At 40.7% G+C, this 27,771-nt stretch overlaps 3 protein-coding genes across 4 annotated transcripts in view; 2 read left to right on the top strand and 1 right to left on the bottom strand.

Annotated features, from left to right (window-relative positions):
• RIN2 (Ras and Rab interactor 2) overlaps positions 1-4,411 on the top strand; it is a 64,850-nt gene extending 60,439 nt beyond the window's left edge. The window contains exons 9-12 of one of the 2 annotated variants that reach the window (XM_053459840.1): positions 308-613; positions 1,077-1,208; positions 2,132-2,295; positions 3,276-4,411. In XM_053459840.1, coding sequence (XP_053315815.1) covers positions 308-613; positions 1,077-1,208; positions 2,132-2,295; positions 3,276-3,599 — 926 coding nt within the window. In that variant the 3' untranslated portion in view covers positions 3,600-4,411. Of the gene's footprint in view, positions 1-307; positions 614-1,076; positions 1,209-2,131; positions 2,305-3,275 lie in introns of both variants that reach the window. The other variant, XM_053459841.1, reaches the window with a different exon arrangement.
• An 8,065-nt stretch (positions 4,412-12,476) lies between these two features.
• NAA20 (N-alpha-acetyltransferase 20, NatB catalytic subunit) lies at positions 12,477-18,319 on the top strand. The gene is made up of 6 exons (XM_053459855.1): positions 12,477-12,609; positions 13,453-13,477; positions 13,790-13,880; positions 14,622-14,757; positions 17,136-17,281; positions 18,121-18,319. Exons 1-6 carry the CDS (start codon positions 12,557-12,559, stop codon positions 18,204-18,206), a joined length of 537 nt encoding a protein of 178 aa, XP_053315830.1. The 5' UTR covers positions 12,477-12,556; the 3' UTR covers positions 18,207-18,319.
• Positions 18,320-22,631: 4,312 nt separating this feature from the next.
• On the bottom strand, positions 22,632-27,321 carry LOC128483610 (heme-binding protein 2-like). Its single transcript, XM_053459854.1, has 4 exons — positions 27,143-27,321; positions 24,947-25,076; positions 23,744-23,909; positions 22,632-22,979 (listed from the first exon to the last, which is right to left on the bottom strand). Exons 1-4 carry the CDS (start codon positions 27,287-27,289, stop codon positions 22,805-22,807), a joined length of 618 nt encoding a protein of 205 aa, XP_053315829.1. The 5' UTR covers positions 27,290-27,321; the 3' UTR covers positions 22,632-22,804.
• Positions 27,322-27,771: the final 450 nt, after the last annotated feature.

The raw sequence follows: 27,771 nt of genomic DNA, 5'->3' as shown, positions 1-27,771 counted from the left end.
GAAGTAAAGCTCTGCGCATCCTAAATTGCCAGTTTCTGCTTTACTAATACCTTTAACTTTATGCTTGTACTTATTAAACAATATATTCAAGAACTGTGCAGTTGGATACCTGGGGTCAAATGCAGCACTTCTTGGCCTTCTTTGATGTAGCCAGTCCATAAAAACTGTAAGTTCCTCCTGAATTATCAATATGACTTAGACAAGGGCTATCCCTCCCCTATGAAACACACAAACAGCAGGTTTCTTGAATAAATGCATTTTCTGGTTACATGTGCTGAATAGTGACAGGTTTTCATTTCTGTTTCAGATGTTGTCCTGGAGAAGGCAATGCACAAATGTATCTTAAAGCCCCTGAAGAGCTACATTGAGTCAATGCTGAAGGAGTTCCGTACGTCAGATGGGTCATGGAGGCAACTGAAGGAGAATTTGCAGTTAGTAAGACAAAGAACCCCTCAGGAGCTGGGTGTATTCACACCAACACCCGAACCAATGGATGTGGAGAAGATTCGAGTCAAGTTCTTGACCATGCAGAAAATGTACTCACCTGAGAAGAAAGTCATGCTACTTTTGAGGGTCTGCAAACTCATTTATACATGCATGGAAAATAATTCAGGTCTGTTATTGAGCATATATATATATATAATTTTATATTGTTAATGTCTCTTTAGCATTGAAGGTAATCTTGATGATTGAACGTTATCCGAAGATTCGGGGATTAGAATCAGTTACATATAAAACATGTATTCCGGTGAAGTTTGAAAGTGGATTTATCACCATAGTAGCCATTGGAATGGTCTAATCAGCAAAACAAATTCCAATGGTTGCTAAGCCATAAACACTTTTTTGTAACTTTGCCTTTCAAAGGATTTACTGTGCAAAGGGATAGTAAAAGGTACTGCAACAATTGATGGATAAAGGAGTTAAACTACCCCCACCCCAGCTTTCCAGAGAATAGACAAACAATTATTTTGTAGGAAAGTGTGTTTTGATCAGTAGAACATTGTGAACTATTTTGTTTTTTTAATACGTATGTATGTTCTCATGTGGTTTGTGACTCTTGTACGTTTATCTTCTAGGGAGGATGTACGGAGCAGATGACTTTTTACCCGTGCTGACGTATGTCATTGCTCAATGTGACATGCTGGAGATAGACACAGAAATTGAATATATGATGGAGCTGCTGGACCCGGTTCTGCTACATGGAGAAGGTACCGTTTTTCTGAAATTCTCTTTACCTGATGAGGATCACCAAAAGCCACGTTACACTGATCAGTCAAGAACAAAAATAAGAATACTACAATCATTTATAAAGCAAGGTGTAGGAAAAAATAACACAATAAAACACAGAATTCATTTTTTATGAATATGATGCTGAATTGTTGCGATTCACGTCTATTCAAATATTTACATTTCTACGTGCCAGGGATACACAGCAAAATATTTCAGTGAGTGTTTCTGAGCCACCCGGAACATTTTATATGCGGTTCTATTGTGCGAAAGTCTTACAGCAGTTTTTTTCCATAGCTAAATTCCTGTGTTGTTATGGTCATGCTGAGCTAAATCCTTCCGTCCTGTTGAGTGAGTGGTATGTCTCAGATAACCGAGAGTCCCATCTCCACCCTTCCTGAACTTGTCTACATCAAGTCTTCAAATAGAAATCTAACCGTGGCACAGTGTACCGGGATATTTCCAAGTCAAAATACTTCACAATCTAAAGCGAGATTAGTAGGTTTGTGCCTTGTAGAGGAAGTAACATTTAGTTTTATACACATTTACCCACACGCACGCAAGAAAAGTCAAAATATTTTAGGCTCTTGCGTTATCATTATTAAATTGACTTCCTTGGATTGTATCACAGCCGTGTGACATTGGCAACAGTCATATTGCTTGTGGAATGATTGAAGGGAACACAGAATGGGAAAGAACACTTTAGAATGTACATACTTGTACACCTTTTATATTTAATTTGTAAGAAATATAATGAAAGGACCCAGTTTATTATTAACTTTTATCATTTTAAATAAAGGTTTGAAAAAATGTAATTTAAATACCTTAACTCAGTCCCTCAGGATGTAACATAAGATTAATATATAAATATATGTAAAAATATATCTGTTACTGTTTCTCACAGGAGGTTACTACTTGACAAGTGTGTATGGAGCGCTTTCATTAATAAAGAATTTCCAGGAAGAACAAGCGGCACGTCTACTTAACTCAGAGACCAGGGATACCCTGAAACAGTGGCACAAGAGACGGACAGCCAACAGGACCATCCCATCTATTGATGATTTCCAGGTATGATGGGTAAGCCTGGAGGACTGTAGAGTGTCTGACGTGTCAAATTCTTCCACAGGCCAAAACCAAAGGCGTAAGTCTTTTCCTCACCAGGCCAAACACCATTTAAAATTGTAAATTGCATCTCCAGCAGACACTGATCGGTCAATGATAGCACCTTTATGATTTATTTATTTTTTTAGAACTAAGTTAATCTAAAAAAAGCTACAGTCAATGTGTGTTCCTCTGGATTCTAATTTATGAAATTAAAACAGCTTTAAAATCCTTGTGTTAAAGTAATATTAATGCAATTAAATAAAAAACATTTTTATATTTTTTGTTAACATTTTCTACGGCAACAACCTATGAGTACACTACTCTCTGTCTATCTATCATGAGAAACACTTAGGGGGTGGTCACCCTTTTCATTAAATAGCCAACAAACAACTAAATGTGTCTTCCAAAAATATAATGTTAAATACAATTTATTCTAATAATAATAATAATTCTAAAGTATACAGTATATACCCGCAACCCAAAAAGAAAACGGCTATCATTGAGGAGCAGTTTGTTTAAACTGCGCTGAACCGTTAACCTAATCTGAGCATATTGCGATTAACAAAATCCCCTTTCCGATTCACTATACTGAACCACGGATATGACACACGGGAGCCACCAGAAACCAATTACTCACACTAACACCAAAATTCCCTAAACTAATTATATCTCAAAATCTGCTCAATTAAAGCAAGGGATCATTTTGAAAAACCAACCGTAGGCCCAACGCTTGTTTCAATACACCAGTTTTGTCAGCAGCCCAAAAGTTTTTTGTGTCACACGACAATTATTGCCGGCAAAAAAAAAGTAATTTTTTAAGTTATTATATATTGCATTGTTTGGTTTGAAATTTTTGCAAATATAATTTCAAATCGGCATGTGCAAAATTGTTAAGTGTTGCATCATGTTTTTGATATTTAATGTATTTATTTTTTATCGAACAGAACTATCTGAGAGTGGCTCTGCAGGAAGTTGATACGGGATGCACGGGGAAGACGTTAATAGTGAAGCCTTACACAACCACAGAAGACGTTTGCCAGATGTGTGCAAAGAGGTTTAACGTGCAAGACCCCTCAAGTTACGGACTTTTTCTTTACATTGATGACACGTGTCAGCAACTTAGCGAAGACACGTACCCTCAGAAAATCAAAGCCGAGCTGCATAGCCGTCCACAGCTCCAAGTCTTCCACTTTGTGTACAAACGCATTAACAGTGACTTTCAGGGTGTTATCACCTACGATAACGAAGATGAAGACGACAGACTTTAGGAATGGTATTCTCTCTGGTAGAGGTTCATTTTTGCACTTGAAATGGCTGCCAAGAGCTGAAGACTGGATGAAATGGAAGCCTTACTGTACTGGGCATTCTGTATATGTTTAAACACCCACACCAGCCAGACGATGGTGGCAGAATGTGGTGAAAGTATAACGGGTGATTAGTTTCAAGCTTTTGTTAAACTGTTTAGCAAACACATCACCTGTGTAAGCAGACTGTGTCTGAGAGGACATGTAGAGTAGGCTGTCTGGTGGTAAAATACTTTACCAATGAGTTATATAGTGTTCATTTGTGTGGCACTAATTACTGTGGGCAGCCATCTTGGATGGACAATGAAATGAATTGGGGGGGATTAATTGTGCCTATGTGGGTTCTTTTTTTTTTTACTCTAAACGGGTTCTTTATCAAGGAGGAAATACTATTGGCAACTGTGGCTAAATTTCCTTGTTTACGTCATTTTTGGCACTGAAATTTTCGAATATCTTTTAACACCAGTCACATGGAAGGATAAGTGTGTGGAGGTACAAAGAGTTATTTAACTGTTTCATTGTACTGTTGTATTTTCTTAATTTTCAGGAAATGGGGTCATCACACGTTTTGTATTATGTATATATAATGCAGTTTTATATGGTATTATTAGTTTATATTTTTCGCTGTTGGAATTAGAACCATACAGTAAGCCTGATGCTCATTGGCTGTTTTTAAGCTACTCTAGATGAATGTGTGATGTCACGAGACAAAGCCAGCTGTGCTGATGCAAATTTCAAAATGCCTTCAAGGCTTATTAACACTTCGAGTACACCCACTTTATTCTCAAAGCTTTAAATATATTAGCAACGCCTTGCTTTTATATTGTACAGATTTTTTTTATTACAGAGAGCAAATTATGATGAATAAACCTATAGGCTACTTCATATGTGCCATTAAGAGGACAACTGGGGCCATATTTATCAACACAAAATTGGTAGCGTGTCTGCTTATTGCTTTAAATCTAGGCCACAGAATTGGTCTAGGTTTTGATAAAAAGGACAAACCCAAATGAAAAAAGGCATATATAACCTCAATTTACAAAGATTTTTTTTTGCTGGGGGATCTTCTTTTGCCAAAATTTTAAAAAAGCACAATTGATTAAGTGTAATTCATGCCTTGGATGCAGTGTTCCAGCCAAGCTACTTCTTGCCTTTCCAACCTAACCACCAGGAATACATTTGATATTTATATATTGATTCTCATGCACAGGCCACAAATAATGACTTTACTTCATTAATAAAAAAACAAATAAAAAACAAATACAACAAAGATATTGGTCTCAGCAACTGGAGTTACCCCTGAGAGTGCATACTCCACTATATGATACGTGATCCCTCTTGAGTTTAGAAGTTGAATTTGCATTATCCACAGGAAAGCTAAACTCCAGTCTCCTATGGGACTCTGTGGTGCCCCCTTATCATACTGTCTCCTCACTCAAAAGCAAGGATTCATAGATTATCTTAGGAAGTGTAGGGCTCTATCGCTTATAATGCATATTTCTCTACTTAGGTAACATATCAGAATCTTAAAAGAATGTTGCCTTACTTTGAGAAGTATCTTTTTTTGAAAATTAAGCCAATACTGCACAGCAGGCCTCGTGGTGTCAACAAGGGGAGGAAGATTACCAAATGATGACATAATATAACTCACGTTGTTAAAAATGGTCATGTTATTCCATGGAGCCTGTTCATTTTCTTGATGACAGGGCTTTATAGAATAATAATATAATATAGGCTTTTTACCAATATATATCTCCTTCAGCTTGCCTTTTTTTTGCCTTGTGCTTGCTGTAGGTCAACTAGTAGCCATACTGTGGCTATAACTCAATCTGTATTTTACTCCCACTTAACTGCATTTACACAGGCATCACTATGGCCTTTTTACTCCAGGCAGCACAAATGAGATATTTCAGCTGTGATTGATCTTTAAAATGTCAATGATCCTCTTAACCAGCCTAGTGCTAGAGGAGAATCCTAGGAGATGGAGTTAAAATGTTGGAGGTCCTAGTATTGGGAAAGCAATGGGGTCTATTCACTAAAGGAAGAGTTGGCTGGGGAATTTGCATGAGTTGAGTTGCGGTTTCAACTCACTCACATTCCCTATTCATTATGAAGGGCCAACACTTTTCAAGCATGAAGGCCGATCTGGCAATGCATTATGTATCCTTCAAAGGGTGAGGGGATTTTGTAGAAATGTTGCCGATTTAACCATTCATTATTAAGGACCAGCCAAGCTTTTCCAGCAGCAGAAGCTTTCTCGGGCTGGGCCTCCGTAATGTATAGTAAAGTCAACGAGTTTAAAGACGCCTTTCCCTTTAGTAAATAGACTGTAATGACATTTACATATATATACGGTATATTGTATATGTTTATTGCTATGTAATCTGATGACGCTCTAGAAACAAAACATAATGTAATTAATATGGCAATGGGAGAGGTTGTATAGTGGTTAAGCAAGAAGCTATGGTTTCCCTTAGCCACTACAGACTACTTTTCTAAAATATACAGAGAAACTGCTGGAATTGCCTCAAATATTACTTTTTTTGACAACACTGTTTGATGCAGTGCATCACTGTAACAGCTTCATAAACATGAAAAGGTTATTTAAAATTTGTGTGTAGTCTGTAATGGAAAAAAAAGTAAAAACAACAAAAAACATTTTTATATCTATTTCATAGAGATTTCTATGGCAGTTTCGGGTAAACTGTATCTTCCTTCTTTTTTAAGGTGTTATTTTTGTGCATGTGACTTAACGTTTAATATATAGTGAACATGTATATCTCTTGCTGGCTGTAGAGAATTTCACCTATATATATGTTAGTGTTTATTTTTTTTTGTCGCACAGATTGTTAGGATTTTGGAAAGCAGATTCTTGGTTTTTCCGTAAATACATGGGATTTTTGTGTATGTTTTAAAGCTTTGGCTGCCGTAAGGGTCTGTTATATATAATGCAGTTCCTTACAGCAAATGTGCAAAAGTAAGAGTTTAAGTAAGTGAAATAACTCAGAAGGGAACTGGATGCCAAGCTAACATGGCCTGACCAAGTCAAGATGCTGATCATCGGTAACTGTGATCTATTACATTGCCCCCTTGCCATCTGCGGGTTGTTAAAGTATTCTGTTAAGGCTGTACCGATATGGATAGGTCCTCAGAACAAATCCATACATGTTCTATGATCTATCAACTGAATGTCTACAGATTGCTTCTTACCAATTAGAAACTAAACTACCATTAAAGCGTGGTTGCTCAAACCTTAAATTGCTTACGCTCTGCAGGTACAGAAGCTGTGACGTTGGTCAGGCCATGGAAAATTAAGATGTAAGTGCATGTGGCTGTTGAAATGTCAAATTCATGAAGGTAATGAAAGATCTAGTACATTCAGCACAGAATAGAATTTAGTGATAAAAAGAAGAAAACCTGTATTGTTGCAGGAAAATAATTGATCGTTACACAGTAACTGCCTAATAGAGGATCCCTCATTCCTGTCCCGTAACAGAGACGTGTTAGAAGTTGTAAAAGAACTTTGAGGAGCTCATTGAGAAAACATTCCCTGATTATTCGTTATTCTGCGGGGCACAGCTCTATATATATATATAACAACAAGTAGAGGTGTTTAAAGAAGAGTTTCTTCACCTTTTCCCTAACAAGTAAAACAGACTATTTCAAGCAAATGCTTGCATTTTGTCTGTAATAGTTAGTAATTCTGTTTAAACAGCCACCAATGTACCCTCTGGATCCATCAAAAGAACGCATGGAACCATGTTTTGCTAGTAATAATTATGGCTACTGTTAAGTTGTGGGATAGTCCCTGTCCCAAAAATCCAGTTCTAGCATAATACCTATATTTGAAATCTGAAGTACAGGAACATTAATATTACCTTTTTTAAATTTTGGTCCATCTGATTGTGGTTATATCCGAGGTAATGGTTAAAGTGAGACAGATTTAGTAAGACACTTGTGAGACACGGGGAAAGTAATGCCGTCTAACATAGGATTTGAAACAGTACTGTAATGGTCTGCTGGTTCAGACACTAGACATGCAGGTAAACGAGGAGTTCTTGGTTGGAAATGATTGTTTTAACCAACCCGAATGTGCTGGCACATGCTTTTACTATTATCTTAGGTGGTACACATTTATATGTATTAAGAGAATAAAAAAAAACACTAATTATTTAAAGCAATTTTGTGTTATAAAGGTTGGTATTAGAAGACAAATGGATTAAAACAAGAATTTGTTTCGATAAGAATAAAACTGGGTAGTTTTAATAACGGTTGCATTTGTACAATGAAATGTGGGCATGTTTGTATAGAAATTGTATTCTTATAGATAAATGGGGATTTGTAACAATCACATTTTTAAATAGATAAGACTCCTCTGCATATGCCTGTGTTTTATCATATGTGTTTTGCACATAATAAATGGCAAAATTGTTTGATAACTTTGTTGATTTTGTTTTTTATTTCTTTTATTTGGGGTTTTAATTGAACGTATATACAGTACTGTACATACCATAGAGCAGTGGTGGCTTGGCTGAGGATCCTAGCATTTATAGTTCAGCTGCAGCAAGGCAGGCATGGTTGGCCCCCGTTTTTAATGCAATCAATCATGTCACTGGGCCTTACCTGGAAAACAATAGAAAGGACCACAATAGTGTAAAACCTGTTATAGCTCATTTAAAAAGTAAGCCAATAGTTCAGGTGGCAAATGTAATGAAGTAGTGTGCAGTGGTGTGCTGGATATGCTCTGACACAGGCTATACTTCTCCACCTAGGCTGGTGTTAAAGACATGCATATGGGCAAGTATCCATTTTATGTCCCAAAAAGTGGGTTCTCAACTTAATTCTGAGTGTCCAGTGCATTATTTGGTCATTGAATGACATAATGACGCTGCAGTGTAATACGGGTGAAGACTTGGATGACCAGATGTAACTGTTTTCCCATCTTGGTTGACACTCCTGTAGTTGGTCCCCTTCTTGTGCCCAACAATAAAGAACGGATGCAGGGCGCTTAGCCGGGTTATATAATATGCTTTAAAAGGAAATACCGTATTGGCTCGAATATAGGCCGCACTTTTTTCCCCCACTTTAAGTTTTTAAAGTGGGGGTGCGGCCTATATTCGGGGTCTAGCGCCCGACGCCCGGGACATGCAGTCCCGGGCGCCGGGCAGGCAGCGGGGTTAAGATACAGATCCCCCGCAGCGGTGCAGGGGACCTGCATCCTTCTCCCCGATACGCTCAGACAGCCTCCCCTGCCAGCACTTCCCACGGGGGGGGGGGGGGTGCCGGCACGGGAGGTTATCTAAGCGTTTTACCTCTGCCCACCCCCGACTTACCGGAGCAGACTCCCGGGTGTCTTGCGGGGCCGGCGGGAGACATTTACGCAATACGCAAATGCAACTTCCGGTAACGGTACCGGAAGTTGCATACGCGTATTGCGTAGATGTCCCTCGCCGGCCCTGAAGACACCCGGGAGTCTGCTCCGGTAAGTCGAGGAGGGGGGGCAGAGGAGGACAGCGGCAGCGTATCGCGGGGAGGGAGGACAGCGGCAGCGTATCGCGGGGAGGGAGGACAGCGGCAGCGTATCGCGGGGAGGGAGGGCAGCGGCAGCGTATCGCGGGGAGGGAGGGCAGCGTATCGCGGGGAGGGAGGGCAGCGTATCGCGGGGAGGGAGGGCAGCGGATCTCGGGGAGGGAGGGCAGCGGATCTCGGGGAGGGAGGGCAGCGGATCTCGGGGAGGGAGGGCAGCGGATCTCGGGGAGGGAGGGCAGCGGATCGCGGGGAGGGAGGACAGCGGCAGCGTATCGCGGGGAGGGAGGACAGTGGCAGCATATCTCGGGGAGGGAGGACAGTGGCAGCATATCTCGGGGAGGGAGGACAGTGGCAGCATGTTTTTTTTGGTGCTTTTTTAAAGAAAAAAAACTTTTTCTTTAAAAAAGCACCAAACTTTTAGGGTGCGGCCTATATACGGGGGCGGCCTATATCCGAGCCAATACGGTATTTAGTTGGCACATCATTTTAATAGTGTGCATATACATTAGTACATATTGGAATGGTATGAAATCTTTACACTGAGGAATCCATTTTGTCTCTGTTACAGCCTCTCCTTTGGTAAGTCCTATGTGTTCTCTTTTTTGTTCTCTGTACAAGTCAAACTCTGGGTGACGACATTCAACTGAATAAACACAGGCTCAGCTGTAGAACTGGCAGTCCCGTAAGCCAGATGGTTAGTAACATGCTACAACTATTGTTTCCACTTCTGGCGACTCCATCTTTAGAGGGATATTGACATATTGGAAAGTGTTCAGAGCAGGGCCACAAAAATGGTGAATATTTTGCAGGATAAAAATTATCATTAAAATACATTTAAATATTTAAAGGGATTTAATAAAGTACAGAATGGAAGTTTATCTCAAAGGAGTAGAAATGTTAGAACAAGAGGCCATCGACTAAGTCATGACACGGAGTAATTTGTCATGTTGTCACGACCACCCGCACAATGGCACTCACCGCAGGAGTTATTCTGCCCAGTCCTCCGTTACCAAGAGAGGGGCCCTTAGTAGCAGACAACCAGGACTTAGAGGATCCCAACAGCATGGAGGCCAAGTGCTGGCAGGTAGATATAGGTACTGAGTAAATAAGGTGAAGGAATCTCCAGACAAACCCCACAGGTAGAACAGAGCTGAAGGGTTAAACACGGATGGGATATTTGAACAGGAAAGCCGAGTCGGTACACGGATCAGGTAGTCGTACAAGCCAGAGGGATAGCTGGGCAGAGGTACAGAGTCAAAATCCAAAGAGTAGTCAGGCAGACAAAGGGTCAATGGCAACGAAGATCAGGAACACAGCAGCAATACAGAGTATAGGACCACAACAGGGTGCTGGAGAAACGGATTTCCGGCCTTTTAAAACCAGCGCCAGTCTAAAACCCCGCCCCCACGATGACATCACAGCCAAGCCTCCAGCCGTCCATCACCGCCCCGATACCAGCCACGCGGCTTAGCCGGACCCCTAGAGTTCCTGCAGGCGACGCCAGGAGGAGAGGTAAGTCCTCTGTCAGGGGAATCTCCAGACTAAACCCCTCGAGTAACCCCTGCCGGCGACTGAGCTCCGGGACAGACTCTTGGGTTTCCGGCGTCCGCGGACCGCAGTCTGCTCACTGGTACCTGGAGGAACCCGGCGTCCACGAGCGGCAATCCGCCAGCCGGTGCTGGGAACCGAGACATCGGATACCCGACATCGGATACCAATCTCTCGTTCCACCACATCCCAAAGGTGCTCTATTGGATTGAGATCTGGTGACTGGGGAGGCCATTGGAGTGCAGCAAACTCATTGTCATGTTCAAGAAACCAGTTTGAGATTATGATGTTTGTGACATGGTGCATTATTCTGCTGGAAGTAGCCATCAGAGGATGGGTACGCTGTGGTCATAAAGTGATGGACATGGTTAGCAACAATACTCAGGTAGGCTGTCGTGTTTAAACGATGCTCAATTGGTACTAAGGGGCCCAAAGTGTGCCATGAAAATATCCCCCCCACACACACACACACACCATTAATCACCACCAGCCTGAACGGCTGATACAAGGCAGGATGGATCCATGCTTTCATGTTGTTTATGCCAACATCTGACCCTGCCATCTGAATGTCGCAGCTGGAATCGAGACTCATCAGACTAGGCAATGTTCTTCCAGTCTTCCATTGCCCAATTTTGGTGAGCCTGTGATAATTGTAGCCTCAGTTTCCTGTTCTTAGCTGACAGGAGTGGCACACAGTTTAGTCTTCTGCTGCTGTACCCCGTTTTATTCAAGGTTTGACATGTTGCGCGTTCAGAGATGGTATTCTGCATACTTTGGTTGTAACGAGTGGTTATTTGAGTTACTGTTGCCTTTTTTGTCATCTTGAACCAGTCTGCCACTTCTCCTCTGACATCAACAAGGCATTTTCATTGGAGGTAGAGCATCACTGCCAGAGCTGCGCATATGTACAAGTTCCGCACATGCGCAATATGCAGTCTACTAGTTCTAGAAACCTGAGCATATACACATTAAACTTAGTGCACCCTCCACATCCCTCCTGTATGATCATTGTGGCCTTCAGTTCCCTCAATGAGCGGCAATCCGATCGAGTCCCTTGACATACAGTGCACTGGCACTGCACAACGAGAAGTGATGCCATTTTCGGGAGTGCGGTGTCAGCGAGGGAGGATGATTGCTGCAGATCGAGTTTTGGTTTTACCATACACCTCTCTGTTAGAACTTTTTATGGTCTGCGGATTATTTTTATCTTAAACAACCATTTTCCTCTAACTGTAGATTCCTTTTTTAACTCAACACTCGACTGCTGCTCCCCACTGCTTGGCTACACTACTTGACCATCTGAAATAATGCCATATTGCGTTCACTAAGCATAAGCATGTTTTTTTGTTAGATTTGTGCCAATAATACTTCTCACCACCCAACACACAGCAGCTGACTTTTTATTCTTCTGGATTTGAAATGCTATTTTAACCCATTTAACTCCAAGGCAATCTTGGAACCCCAAAGCCTTAATCATCTACCATGTCACCATTTCTGGCCATAAAATCAAAAAAAAAACCCGTAGTGGCATCACCATAGCAACCCATGGACGCTTCCTGTTGAACGGGCCATTCCATTGGTTGCTACGTCCACATGACCTCTTCAGTCTTTTTAATCGGATCGCACTTTATACACACCCCGCACTATGTTTATAGTTCAGGAAACGACGAATAGCAACTATTAGTCAGACCAAGACCGCTAGTGTATCGCAATAGGAACACATTACCATGACTTGGCATGGCGCTTCTGAAGTCTGCCAATAAATCGCGTCACTTCCGTGTAGCAGGACCTCAGCTTCCCCGCTTCCGGTGGTGTTCTGCCGATGTTCCCTGTTGGATGAGGGGATGACTTCGCTGAGAGCCTTCACGTGCGACGATCTCTTTCGGTTCAATAACGTGTGAGCACTGACGAGAATAGCATGTTCCGTAATGGCTGGGTTTATAAAGCAATTGGGATCCCGTTTACACGGAGATTAAGTCATTCATAAAACGAGTTTGCTTAGGCCGGGGAGTGGAAGCACAGGTCCGGGTACCTGATGTGCACATCGACTTACTATATTTTATTAACCATTTACACGGAAATGCTCTTGGCGAGATCTCCATTAGTATTTGCAGGGTTATATGACGTAATGTATTGTTTTGTATAGTGTTATATACGTCTGCGGGGTGCTGCGTGTGCTTTGCTTTTAAGGCTTGTATTGCCCTTTTAACCCTTTCAGTGACAGGTGTGGGACAGTAAGAGGCATATGCCCCCTGCCTCCCCCAGACGCTTGGTGTTTGTATTATGCTATTAGGTGGCTGTGAGGTTAAGTCAGTAATTGCCCCTTCTTTATATTTTAGGTATTTCCTTTTTAATGTTTCTCTTCCTTTGTGTCAGAAGTGCTGAAGTCTCTTCCTATGCGTGCGCCAGCGGCTTATATGCAGGAGTTTATAGTCTGCAGGAGAGTTATGGTTTTTACTCTTTGCTATTCATGATGGAGGGCCAACATTGGCTCGTTTCTCCACTGTGAAGGGCTGACCTGGCCCTGTATAATGTGTAATTCACTTGTACTAGATATTTCACTGATTTAACTATAGGGTCTAACTATAAGCTCTTCCTGCAAAAGCTCGCTGAGGTTGGAGCTTTATAATGTGTAGTGATGTCTCTAGTGCCTCTGTTCTCTTAATCCAATTTTTGCTTTAATCAAATCTTTGTATCTACCGTATGTATAATATGTGATTTAATGTTTTGTTTTTTACAGAAATTTGGACCCCCTCACAGAGACTGTATCCTAATGGAATGTTTCTAAAACCATATTCCTGCAGTACATTATCATTAAGCAACATCTGCTCGTGTAACGTTGGGATGAGTTCTAAAAGTTGTGTTCTTTTCATCGCGGCTGCTATACAGAATTGTGGGGCCAGGTTTTTGTTGCATGCATTAGCACTATATATTCATTAACATTGAAATGAGTTATGGTGTGTAACAATCAAGCCTGAAATTCTCTAAGTGTAAATGGTTCTCAGTAGGAACTGTTTACATCATGATATTTCTTTTATTATTTTTCTTGTGTTGCGCACCTTGACTAAACCTCTCAGTATGGAATACCCTTTTACCTGCAGTATTTGGCACACTGGCCGGAATATTTTATTGTTGCTGAAGCTCCTGGAGGAGAGATTATGGGTTATAGTAAGTATTCTTGGTACTGGAGGCCATCTACCTGGTAAACTGATATACCCTCAAATAACACATTATTTAGTAATATCTACAAAGCAATGTGAAATGATTTATTTAAAAAAAATCTTTATTGATGTTGGTGAGGGAGCGTTACATGTATAACCTTCATGGCCTATCTACGCAATATTATACCTTATCTGTATGTTCAGCAGCCACTTATGGATGTGCATAATTCAGGTGCTCTATGGAAGCTGAATGCATATATTCTTTCCTACTGGGCAGTTTAAACCGTGTTTGTACAGGTTGGGTCGGAGTGTAAAAAGGAGCAATGAAAGAATTGAGACTGAAAGAAAATGGGGGGGGGGCTTTAAGATAAGGCTGGGCATCAGTGTAAATATGTGATCTAGTTACTTTTGAGGCATCTTGGAACCCTCCAATAAAAAATTCACATTTTATTAGTCATTATATAAAGAAAATGTAGATTTTGGTACAAAGCAGGTTCTGTTTAAACTTTTATTTATTATCAATAATTTCAAGATCATGTGTCAGTTATTCTCTTTAATCACTGGCTATTACAAGGCTTTCATATGTGGAAATGCAGAGGAAAACATACAACATGTGCTTCAGCCCTTTCTGATTTGGCATCTTCGCTGCTGTTTATAGTCATCAGGTTGACGCATGCTAGGGGTAACATTTAAACTAACTTGTCTGTGCTTTCGGATCACCTTTATTTGCCTATGTCTGCCTTTGCAGTAATGGGGAAAGCAGAGGGCTCCGTAGCTCGGGAGGAATGGCACGGCCACGTCACGGCTCTCTCGGTTGCACCTGAATTCAGACGCCTTGGTTTAGCAGCGAAATTGATGGACTTGCTAGAAGAGATTTCAGAAAGGTAAAAATAGCATGTCTTTATATGGCAAATGGTTATATGTTGTGCTAGTGTCTACTAATAAGGGTTGTGTAATAAATACCGTATGTGCTCAATTATAAGACGAGGTTTTTTTCAGAGCAAATGAATCTTATAATCAGACCTCAAATAGGTCTGACTATGAGACTGAGATCCAGATTCGCTGCAGTGCTGCAGGGGACCTGGATCCTCCTGTCTTATGCCCCCCCCCAACTTACCGGTGTTTGAGTCCCTGGTGTGTAGCCGGGGCAGCGTATAGACGTCTACGCAATTCGCAGCGGGGGTTGTCTGCGTCCATCGTGCAGACCTTCCCCGGCTGTCAGAGGGGAGAGTTCCCTGCACCGGTGCGGGGAATTCTCTCTCACAGCCGGATCAGAGTTCCCGCACCGGTGTCTCTGACAGTCGGAGGGTGTATGCGCGATGGACGTAGACAACCCCCGCTACTAACCGCACCTCCTTCCGGCTGCAGCAGAAGTTGCCTACGCAAATCACGTAGATGTCTACCTGCTGCCCGGACAACACGCCGGGAGTCAGAAGCACCGGTAAGTTGGGGGGTGTTAAATGGGGGGCATAAGGCATTTCTGTAGGCAGAGTGCTGTATGAAATGCCTTTTAACCCCCTTAATGCCATTCTGCCTTCAGAAATGCCTTTTAACCCTCTATACGCTACTCTGCCTCCTGAAATGGCTTATACTTCCCTATATGCCACTCTGGCATAAAGGGGTATAAGGCATTTCTGGTGGCACATAGAGAGTTAAAAGGCATATCATGGGGCACAGTGGCATTTAGAGGGTTAAAAGGCATATCATGGGGCACAGTGGCATTTAGAGGGTTAAAAGGCATATCATGGGGCACAGTGGCATTTAGAGGGTTAAAAGGCATATCATGGGGCACAGTGCCATTTAGAGGGTTAAAAGGCATATCATGGGGCACAGTGGCATTTAGAGGGTTAAAAGGCATTTCTGGGGCAGAGTGGCAAGCCTGGGGGCAGATGTGCATAACTGGGGGGGCAGGTTGGAAAATAAAAGGAAATAAAAACAAAATATTTTTCTCAATCATAGCTTTTATAAAAAAAAAAATAGTTTACATGAATTAACATTTACTGGTAAAAGTTTTTTCCTATAGGGTCATCTTATATTCAGGCTTTTTCTTTTGTTTTTTTTTCCCTCAATTAATATTCAGATTTTGGGGGGTCGTCTTATACTGGAGCAAATATGGTACTGCAGTTCAATAGGCAGGTAAAAAGCATACCTTTTAGTTTCAATGATGATGAAAAATACAGCTTTTCTAAAAACTATAATGTGTTGGGTTAGTGTGCTAAAGCCTAGCCTCTCTCCTCATAATATATCTGATCTCAGTCCCCAAAGCTGTAATTCTTGCCTGTAATAACTTGGCAGCACTCGACAGCCACCCTTTCAAATAAAATCCAGAAACCAGGGTCAAAAACAACTGGTACCCTGTTTATTTATCGTTGATAGTAAAACAGAGCTGGACATGCTTAACAAGTTTCGTAGAGAGTGCTTACTCAAGCTTATGAGTAAGCATGCTGAACAAAACTCGTTAAGCATGTCTGGCTCTGAGTCCTGTTTTACTATCTACGATAAATAAGATATCAGTAATTTTTTCAGCCTCGTTTTCTTTATTTGAAGAGGTGGCTATCAAGTGCTGCTGACTTGTCTTGCCGTGGAAACGAATACACCTAGTGCCAGGATTGCTCTTTATAGATAAAGTCCTTGTAGCTTTTTATACATTTTTATTCTTGAATGCGTTCTCAGTAAATTGGAACAAATTACTTAAAAGTAAAGTGGTTGTTTTTTTTCCCTACCCTGTGAAACTATTTTTGTAATCATCCATTTTGCAGATTATATTCTGCCATAACGATTGCTTGTATGACGATCAACGCTAAATAACTGCTTGTCCAGAGAGTCTACAGACCACACCTGTTCAAAACAAAATAATCTTATTTGGTCAAATTAGCCTTTATGCGGTTTCATTTAAAGAGCGATCCCTCTTATTTTTTTCTTTTCTCCGTATAAAAAGTATCCTCTTGTACTTCAGTAACTTATTTTTTCTCTCTCTACCAAATCTCAGTAATTCCCACTAAATCCACACGAACACTTGCGATTGCTCAGGCCCTGTCCGTTTACACCCTCACAGAGGTATAGTGATCAACTGGCATCGCAACGACAGCTCTGTATTCTAAATCACTGCTTACTAAAATTTACTTTAAATGTATCCCTCATGCCTCACAGAGAAGTATGGGATAAATAATAAGGAAGAGGATCCAAATGAAATGCTGTTAAGGAAAAAATAAGAATAAACACTTCGCAGCAAATTTTATCGTCTTTCTTTTTCTCCACTCAGAAAAGGAGGATTCTTTGTGGATCTGTTTGTGAGAGTTTCCAACCAAGTAGCCGTAAACATGTATAAACAGCTCGGTTACAGCGTATACAGGACTGTGATAGAGTATTACTCGGCCAGCAACGGAGAGCCGGATGAGGACGCCTATGGTATGAAAAAGTTTTAGAACCTTACTTCAATTGTAGGTTTTTTGTAAGCATGTTCCCCTTTTGGTATGTTAATCCTGAGTTTTCACATAAACCTTCATGATCCTTAAATTGCACAGATCCATATGCCTTCTTAATTTTAACCTCCAATATCTGTCTTCTAAGCCATGGTATCTCCAATATTCCCCAAATCCCCTCATAATATGCTGATATTGCAGATTTCTGCTTACACACCAGCAGACCCAGGTAAAGACTGTTCTATAATAAAGAAAATGTGGGATCAGTGCTAACGTAATATTGTATAATAATGACCAAAAAGCTGTGTAGTGAAACACTAAATCACAAAATAAATGATGTCCAATAAAGCACAATATAACATAAATGGTATGGTATTCCCATAAAACAAATGTCGGTTGTTATTGCATGATAAACACTTCTACCACAGTCAGTCATGGCCAGTGTGAGGAAAAAGGGATTGCTCCGATTCGAGTGAAAGAGACTACTTGGATATACATCTTAATCTATAGTTCAAATATAATTAACATTATAAAAATAATAGTGAAGTATTGATGCAATTTATTACTCACAAACATATGTCGCCCCCTATGGCTCATCTTCCATTAAAATATTTCTGTATTCCAATATCTCTAAAGCAGTTGCAAAATAAAAAGCATACACTATAATACTGAATAAATTAATTTAGTCATGTTAAAAGCTCAGACATTGATAGCTCTGAAATATAGTATATGTCTCAAATTGTATTCAAAGTATAGTCTCAATCTAATGAAACTATACCTATGTTGCCTAAAGTCATTTTTGTGTTTTTATTTTTTATTTTACAGACATGAGGAAAGCATTATCACGAGACACTGAGAAAAAATCCATCATCCCCTTACAGCACCCTGTCAGACCAGAAGATATCGAATAACCTTTGCTGTGGTTCTTGGGCAAAATTGCAAGCAAACTGCGGTGCTTTTATATATTCTTTATAATAATCCCATGGCAAAAATCAAGATTAAATTGGCTCGGTGCCAGACAGAACACACCCAGCAAGCTAGTCTAATCTTTACATCGTAATTTTCTTAGTTGCCATTCATATATATATATATATATATCTCATGTATTAGTCAGTTTTTACTATTAGTTTGGGCATATTCAAATTTAAAAATGTATAAATTAAATTATATTCAGAGCTTAAGACTTATTGATGAACGATTAGTGCATTGTGGGTAGCTAAATAAGTTGTGAGCTTGTGTATATATATGACATTTCTAAGTGAACATCAGTTATACATATACAGGAAAAAGTAATGTGGGTGGATCAAATCTTTCTTTGGAATCTATTTTTGAAAGAACAAAACCAGAAAAGTATGCATTTTGTATTTGGGGAGGGGTTATACAGTTGAACTATATTTTCTCTAACACACTGGAGGTTTGTACAGTTACTACAGTCATACGTAATCTAGTTTATAGACATACACTTGTACCCTTTGCCCAAGAACCTGGAACCATGTATAAATAAACCTAATCTAGGGGGATTCAGTATACTTTTGAGCACGAGGAGTCAATGAAGCTTTAAGAGGCTGATGTGAAGAATTTGTGCATTGGTTAAATAAATATTGCTGCTATTCTAAACTTGAATTTTAATTCTTTACTTTTTTTCTTTTGCAGCATTTTGCTAGTTAAAACCCAGTAGCATTTTGGTGGGTTTTTCATGTACATATGCATGATATTTGCAGTGGTAATTATATAAATTTGTTGTATTATTGCAGTGAATTTTATTTATTTAAGACTACCGTTCTGCTATTATTAAACCAGGATGGGAGACATATCATTATTATTAGCAGTAGTAGTAGACCATTCATGGCTGCGTGTGTTAAATAAGACTGGGAAATTGGAACCGATTAGCATCTCCGTTCAATAGACCAGCGTATGCAAAACAATGAACAGGCATGGAGTCCATGACAGGACGCTATGGAGGAAGGGTATCCAAAAAATCATTGCTACCTGTTGCAAAAGAGCACACTGACACTACTGAAATTTTTTTTGTGGATTGATTAAACTGGAGCATTATGAGTTTGGGCTGCTTTGGTGTCTCAGGGTTTGGACAGCTTGCCAACACACAATAAGTTCTAGACTTGTGCATTCGTACAAGCTTTGTTTGTAACCTAAACTGAATTGATTTGCACATTCCTACGAAAACGAATTGCAAAAGTGCTGAAACTATCGTGATTCATCCGTTCCTCCCCACTTGTAGCCGCAACTATTAATCGGTTTTGATGCTCGTTGATGAGGTAAGGAGGGGGGGACTGTGTATAGGAGGATACATATCAATGACGGATAGGTAGAAGTAGCCCCAAAAAGCAGGGATGGTCTCATTAACGGTATTGGCTGTGGTTGATGAGTCCAACAACCTGTAGGAGTTTTCCCCTTGCTTTTCCTAACTCTAGCCAATCAGCATTTACAAGGCTAAGGGACAGGGGAGTAACTAGAAACCACAGGGCCCTGATGTGAAAATTACCCCAGGGACCCCAACTTCAACAGCTGGTCTGTGCCACCATTGTCCCAAAACAAACCTTCCTTGCCCCCCCCCCCCTCCAACATAGACTCTGGAACACATACGTAACCACACTTACAAATTGCACTCAACACGCGTACACATTCATTCTAATACACACTCCATCTTACCCATTCATGCTCACATACATACATACATACATACGTACATACATACATATATACAAACACATATACATACATTCCACCTTCCACCCCCACTTTGGGTGGCATTCAGCGCTTTCAACTTCTGTTACAGCCTTCTGAGCCCTTTTCATTTGAAATATGTAATTCTCTATTTACATTTTTGATCAGCTCCACAGATTTTTTCTGCCTCTTTCAAATTGTTGTATTCCAGACTATGTGAAACTCGTTCCAACAGTAAATCTAGTCCTTACCCCATTTCTCTTATCACTAGCTGCGCCTCTTGTGCCTGAGATTTCAGCAGGATCGCCGTGTCCTCCATATTTTTCCATCTCTTCTTTATTTGCTCAAGCCCAGCAGCAGCTTCTCTCAGCCAGTCAGGTGATTGGGGCACCCATGCTGCACATGGAAGTCCCAGTTAAGTCAGATTTTATTTTGAGAAACTGTAGATGGTTAACTCATCCTGACCAGTATGGACATAACATAAAATCAGATAATACAGGCTGAAAGGCCAAAATCGTATCATCAAATTCTATTAAACAAAGCCATAAGAGATGAATGACACTTGGTAACCAAAATTCCCTTCTGAAAGGGACCATAAGAAAGTAGTAACCTGAACGCATGTAAGCCAAACCGCCACCCAATACCCAGGAAGGGAGAGATGGGCACTGCTGCTAGGTGGTTATGCTTATCCCTTAGAGAAAGTTTGGAGATCATAGATTCCTGTAACCGCTATGTCTCCTGGATGGACAAAATAACCACCTAGCAACAGTGAGTAAACTAGCAGATATCTGGTGGTGAGCCTTAAAATCTGTAATTGCGCCACCTCTGACAGCCTTCAGTAAAATAGAACAAATAAGAAGGGGAAGGCCTTTAGCTGCTGCTTTTGAGGCCGAAGCCCTTCTAATTGAGTGACTTTCACCAGGCTAAAGGGTTGGCTTGAAGTAACTGATTGATATCCTTTCTGACTGAAGCAGACATAAAGATAAGACTGCAACAAATCAGATGCAAGTGTGAGAAATCCTAACGCCAAAAATATAGAATCAGCTTCTCCTGAAATGGAACTTCCCACGCATCAACCATTTTTCTACATCTTACTCTAGTCCGAAGTCTTAGGGATAAATTCATTCAATCCACAACCTGATCCGATAATAGGAGATGGGTTAGCAACCTACCAGGGATGCTATACACATTAACGGCAGGAGTGTTACTAGGAAATCCTTGGTCTCTTTGAATCAGGGAATACCAAGGTCTGGATGTCAAACAACAACCTCACCTAAGAGAACTATTCGGCTGATCCTGTGATTTGTCTCACGTCTTGAGGTATCCCAACGTCATTGCAGTGGTGTTCTGAATGAAACCCAGGAAAGGAATATTGTGAGTGGGAGATAAGATGGACTTCTGAAGACACAGTGGATACCAGATCATCTCTGCCAAGATACAACCGAAGCATCCGAGTTCATTAACAGAATATTGTCTCCATAGGAAATGGTTTTGTCTGATATGCGCCATCAGAGCTTTCATAATTCTGAAAAAAGGTGTAGTGCATTGGAGAGGCCAAACACAATAACCATCCACTGGTAAATTTGACCTTTCCAGTGGAACTTCAGAATATTCAGAATATGTCTTCTGGCATTAGGAATTAGATCTAATTTGATTCTGTAAACATTCTTCTGTACTAGGCCTGGAAGGTCTGAAAGAACTATTAAAGCCTATATGTCTGGGATGCTGATATGGTTCCTAAGGAGTAGATCTTTAGTAGGTCCTCAACCAGAGATGCGCTAAAGGACAGTTTAGCAAAATCGCTGACCTAACAAAATAACTCTGGCCATCTGAATATTACTCAGCTATGCAACAAGTCCTCTGACTCCCAGTCTACCTCAGGAGAACCTTATTGTGAACCGGATGGACTACGTGAAGGTACCTGAGCAAACGCTCCAAAAGAGGTAGCTGACTGAACACTTAAACTCAGAGTTTTGTCACTGTGGCGCGAGTCATGTTTAGGCAGCTTAAACAAGGAACACTTCACTTTATGGGGTCTTGTCCCTTTAATTGTATGTCTCGAAACCAGCATTAGAGGATGATGGACCTGCAACTTGTTCCTCAGAGGATGAGAAGGATAGTTCCCTGGCAAAAAAGGCGCTTATGGAAAATGGGGGCTTTAGGAGAGGCATCCATCTTATCCATGGCAGGCACAGAGAGAGCCCTCCATTAAAGTTACCATTTTACGATCTGAGATAATTGGAACTTCCACACGCAGCACAGCTATCCTAGTTACCAGATCAGCTTAGAAACGCTGCTGGTGTGCTTGAGCTGGCGAAAAATAAATACTACTAGGAAGGCCAATTAACCTGCCAAGGCCAGAAGGTTAATTGTTACTCGTAGTAGTATTAATAGGCACACAAGTTACTAACCCTTTAAATGGAAGTCTGTCCCATTGTACTTTTGGCCAACATGTTTTTCATTTTTATAGGCTGGAATCAAGCAATCACGATTGACCTTGACCTGCGAGCACTTTGTACCTACCAAGCAATGCTATCCTTTCAAACATAATAACTCGCTTGTGATTTCAGCACACTGGTATGTTTAAGTTACCCGGTTTTCCCGAATTGTTTGGTTTAAAATAAACACATTCTAGAGTGAATGATGAACTTGCAGTGTTGTTACATGGAAGTTTATTGAAAATATAAAACAAATGTTATTCGATATAGTTCACACATTCATATATTTTAAAGATGCTTGAATAAAACAAGGCACTGAGGCTGATATCTTCTAACCCTAGAAATCACATGTTGTTTTAATACACAACAGAGCTACCCATGTTTATTTAATTGGCAGTGTACCAAACCTCATTGTGCCTATTAAACAGTGTAAAGGGGTCATTGTAGCCAGCACGTACATAGAATGAGTTATCAAACGGAATGCCCAGGGAAGTCAGCTCCTCTGCCAGCTTCTTAGATTGGCGTGCATATTCATAGTCAAATGCATAGCCACCAAAAGACCTGCAGGAACAAAAATAAAACTTACATTACCACTAAGCCCCTGACCCGCTTATTTTAAGACTATGACCACTTGTTCTAACATTGCTCCTCCTTTCAAAAAAAAAAGCTTCCCTCATGTATTTTGTTAAATTCATTTAAGTATTTAAAACTTTTCTATTCCATCTCCCCTCCCTCTCCTTTCCTCCAAGGTATCACATACATCTATTAGTCTTTCTTGAAAATCTTTATGCTGCAAACCGCTTAACCATTTTTGTAGCTCTCATCTGAATTCTACAATGTGTCAATATCCATTCCTTCTGGAGATCGGGTCTCCAGAACTGCACAGTCTAGATAAGGCCTATATCCTATTACCTTTCATTAGAGCTTTCCTTTAGTGGTTTTTCTGATTTGAATCCCAATAACTAGTTTTACATTCAATCATCTGTCAAAAGTCATTAAGATTTAGAGGGGGTTACCAATTCAGGCTTTTGTTAACCTCAGTGGGAGAGTTATTTTGTTGCAGGAGAGGTAGGCAAGTTCACAATTGAGTGATTGAGGACATTCTAGAATGTGGACTTAGGCAGGATATCACTCATGGAACTGCTCTTACCCTTTCTAACATCAGGACACCAAGGAAGATTTACCCCCAAGTCAGAACTAGTAGACATCCTTAACAGATGTCTACACACCTGCTCTACAGACTTACCAACGATCATCTGTCATCTGAGGTCCCCAATTATACTATGTCGCCTTTGCCAAACCTGCTATAGGATTCAGTCACTTACTTGACGTATACAGATTTGGCAGGAAAACTTTCCAAGTAAACCTCTGGATCCAAGGGACGGGGAGGACTCAGCTCCGGAGACACAAAGAAAGACATCGTTGCATTTGCAGAAGGTACGTTTACTGGAACATAGATCGCTACGGGGACAGTCATGTTAATCTTCTGACCTAAAACAGGGGAGCCACAGATCAGCATTTGAAGATATATGATGTGTATTTATTGAATCATTTGATTAAGTGCAAGATAGAAGAGAAGGTATGTCACAATAGTCAAGCAATGTACAGTTTGTTAAACAGTCTATGATCAAGTTAAAAGTGTGGTGATTGTGTAGTAAAAGTCACTCAAAATATCGCATGACTCACAACGGCAGCCTCTGAGTCTGCAGATAAAGCAAGTTTATTGGAACAAAATTAGACGATTTTTACTTCCCCGAGTGACAGGAGTTTGACATTTTTACCAATTTCAATTTTCTATATTTAGTGTACCCATATAAATGTATATTAGTACAAATTAAAAGGAAACTGTTTTATTATTATTATTTTGAACTTTGGATTGAGGGCAGGAAGTACCCGTGATTAGTCTGCAGGGGGAGCTCAGATGTTTCAGGAGGCCCTGGAAAGACCCTCTGGAAAGCTTTTTTACATTTAAATATGGTTTCCAGTGGGGCCTGTTCAGGCAGTCAGTTATTCCAGTGTAACCAGTGCTCGCAATGAGCACCGTTACACTGGATCAGTCAGCAGGACGCTGGCTCCTATTGATTGGGGGTAGACCTTGGTTGTCTAATGACAGTCTGATCTCCCGTGTACCAGGAGATCCCCATGCAAAAAAAAAAAGAAAAAAAAAAAGGATGATTTAGTGCATGTTTTAGCGGTTGCAATAGTACGTCCTGTGCTACTAAAGAGTTACTTTGTTTTTTAAAAAAAATGCTAAGCTACTTAAATATATGCAAAACTAAATGTGCTCAAGAAGAATATTTGACCATGGGACTTCTCCTTTGAAGACTATTTAGGGTTTTTTTTTTTTTTTTTTTAAATGTTGATGGCCTCATATAATAAATAAAAAAAACTGTGCCAAATGTGTTTAACAGAGATATAATACAATGAGTAGCAATAATGTATCTATCCAGGAGCATTACTGGACCTGGAAGCTAATCGATGTATTCCAAAGCAAAACAAAACCCCAAAACAGACAACTTTCTACTCACTCTCAATATTGCCGCCAGAGATATACTTAAAAAGACGTCTGAAACTTTTAACCATTCCGAAGCCAAGCAGATCTACTTTCATTGTTGTCGATACCCACTGGGTTGGTTCATAAGCACGTAGCTCAAAATCCTGGATCAAAAAACAAAAAGTTAATGAAACCAATTGTAAACATTTTAACATGCTTTACACTGCCCTTTAAATTTGTGTGGCGTCTCCCTTTATCTGCCCAATAGACACATTATGACCTATATGAGATTTGGGCATCCCATTCCAAAGCCATGCACGTATGGAGTCTGCAGCTGTAACAGCCTTCACGCTTCTGGGAAGATTTTGATGAGTCTCTGGGAATTTGTGCCCATTCAGCCAGAAGAGCATCTGTGAGGTCAGGCACTGATGTTTGACAAGAAGATCTTGTTGGCAGTCTGCATTCAAATTCATCCCAAAGTTTTAAAATAGAGATAAGGCCAATGCTCTGTGCAGGCCACTGGAGTGCCTCCACCCAAAACCGATTCATCCATCAGACTTCTAGATAGTGAAACATAATTCCACAGAACACGTTTCCACTGCTCCATGGTCAATTGGCAACTCCAGTTGACACCTGGCATTGCAAATAGGAATCTTCAGCTTGTGTGCCAATGCTTCAGCTTGTTGGCCACGGAAGCCCGTTTTATTAACCTCCCAACGCACAGGACTTGTGCCGACGTTGCTTCCTGTGGCAATTTGGAACCCTGTAGAGAGTTATTCTACAGAGGACATTTCCTCACTTTGTGGCCCCCTCTGCGAGTAGCTCTATTGCTTTGTGCGAGTAGTTACTCCTAGGCGCTTCCACTTCACAATAACAGCACTTACACTGGGCCTGCGCAGATCCAGTAGGACAGAAACTTCATGAACTGACTTGGCAAAGGTGGCATGCGATGACAGCTTAAAATGACTAAGCGTCTAAATACAACACAACTACTGACAATGTTTGTCTATGGAGCCTGCTGCCTATGCTTGATTTTATATGCGTGTTAGCAATGGATGAGGCTAAAACCACACAATCATACTATACATTCATCATACACTGCATATGCTATTCCACTTGACACTTCTTACATCCTGTAGATGCAATTCAAAGCCGGATGCAAGGCATCACGGCACCCACTTAGGGGTAACATTATTTGGAGTTTTAAGACAAACATTTTTACAGCACATTATATTCTGAAAAATACAGTATATGCTTTAGTCAATGGCACCCCACCCCACCCCACCCCACCCCACTTTACCTTACTGACTAGGACGCTTAAAAACATAAGCTACACAAATTCATTTTGCTTAAAAGGATTTATAGCTACAGTTTGGGCAAAACAGGTTTATGTTGACTTTGAAGTAAACTTATTTTGTTATGGAAACATCTTTTTCATTCCAAGTACAATGTAAACGTTCAGCATGGGTTATAACATATTGCAATCAGATAAACAAAAGCATCAAGGTGTCCTTGGATGTCAGGCAGAGACAAGTTTGTGATCTCAAGGTAGCCCTGGCACTTTAAGTGCAGTGGCTGCCTGATCACAAGGGGCGCAGGTGCCAATGGCCAGTAGCCCACCAAGTATTTGCCCGGCGTGCCATATGGCTGGTCTTACCTGATGTCAGGATAAGCTGGGGGTCCTGTGTAGCTTAAAGGGGACAGATAGCTTTGTGAAACATTTGTGTTCTCCATATACAACAATGTATTCGTCATATGTGGAATTTCAGGGAATCCAATGATCAGTAAAGCGGGGGATCTTTAAGAACTCACAAACAATTAAAAAAGATCTTCAATAACATTGTTTCAGGCGGCAAGTGCAGCATTACTTTCGGTTATCTCAACTGCAAGCACCCCAGGAACAGAAATAAATGAGTGCTGTTACAGCTGAGAATCCTGGAAGGCGTAGCAGTAAACCGATCTCCTATCCTACATTTACCTATACATGATTAGTAAGGATTCCAAGAGTCGCACACTCCCATTAGCGCTTACTAAATTAACCCTTTAAGGGATTATGCACCATAAAATCAGTGCCGTATACCACAGGATTGAATGGGTTACAGAAGTTGGCATCCACACGTTAATAAAAATGGATATCCATATAGTATTGTTGTATATCCTTTCCTAAAGAAATAAACGAGCTTATGATGTGATATATCCATACACCCAGAACCAGGCTACCGTCACTGACCTCGTACTTTTTCACCACCTGATACTTGGGACATTCGAGATTGCGACAAAACGCAGGCGTCGCGTCAGAAGCCTCATCCTCAGCAGTCACCGCGCTGCTGCAGAGGCAGACAACCGCCAGCACTAGCAGAGCCCCGGCACCCATCATTACTGCATGCGTTCTTCAAGCTCACTTCAAGGAATGCGAGGGCGCTATGCGTCCCGTTGCTTTAAATACTGGGAGTGTCATGGGTTAACCTCTTTGTTGCTAGGCGACACTTTAGACATGCAATAACCGCACGCTGTAGACTGCTTTTAGGGTTAAATAGGATTTTTTGTGTTTCCTCCCCTCACCCACCTCACGTGTTACACATTTCTGGTTGTATAACATGAGTTACATAGCCACTAATTTACATTCTGTCTGGGTGGGAGGGAGGCGACCATGTTTCCCATTTGAGCAGTACAAGAAAACAATCTATATTTAGAAGCATCTGTTGTACAAAGTAAAACAAGAACGTGTTGGAAGTTTTATAGGTCAAGGTTGTTTGAGAATAATAACAATAATAATAATAATAAGTTAAGAGGACTCTTGGTCCTTGCTTGCAATAATGTAATGTAAATAAGTTTTTCTTTACAGAGAGGGTAGTAGAT

This window comes from Spea bombifrons, chromosome 3 (assembly GCF_027358695.1).
Source record: "Spea bombifrons isolate aSpeBom1 chromosome 3, aSpeBom1.2.pri, whole genome shotgun sequence".
In the NCBI taxonomy this organism is placed as follows: Eukaryota; Metazoa; Chordata; class Amphibia; order Anura; family Pelobatidae; genus Spea; species Spea bombifrons.
Note: the sequence above shows the minus strand (reverse complement) of the source record. Positions and strands in the feature narration are given on the sequence as shown.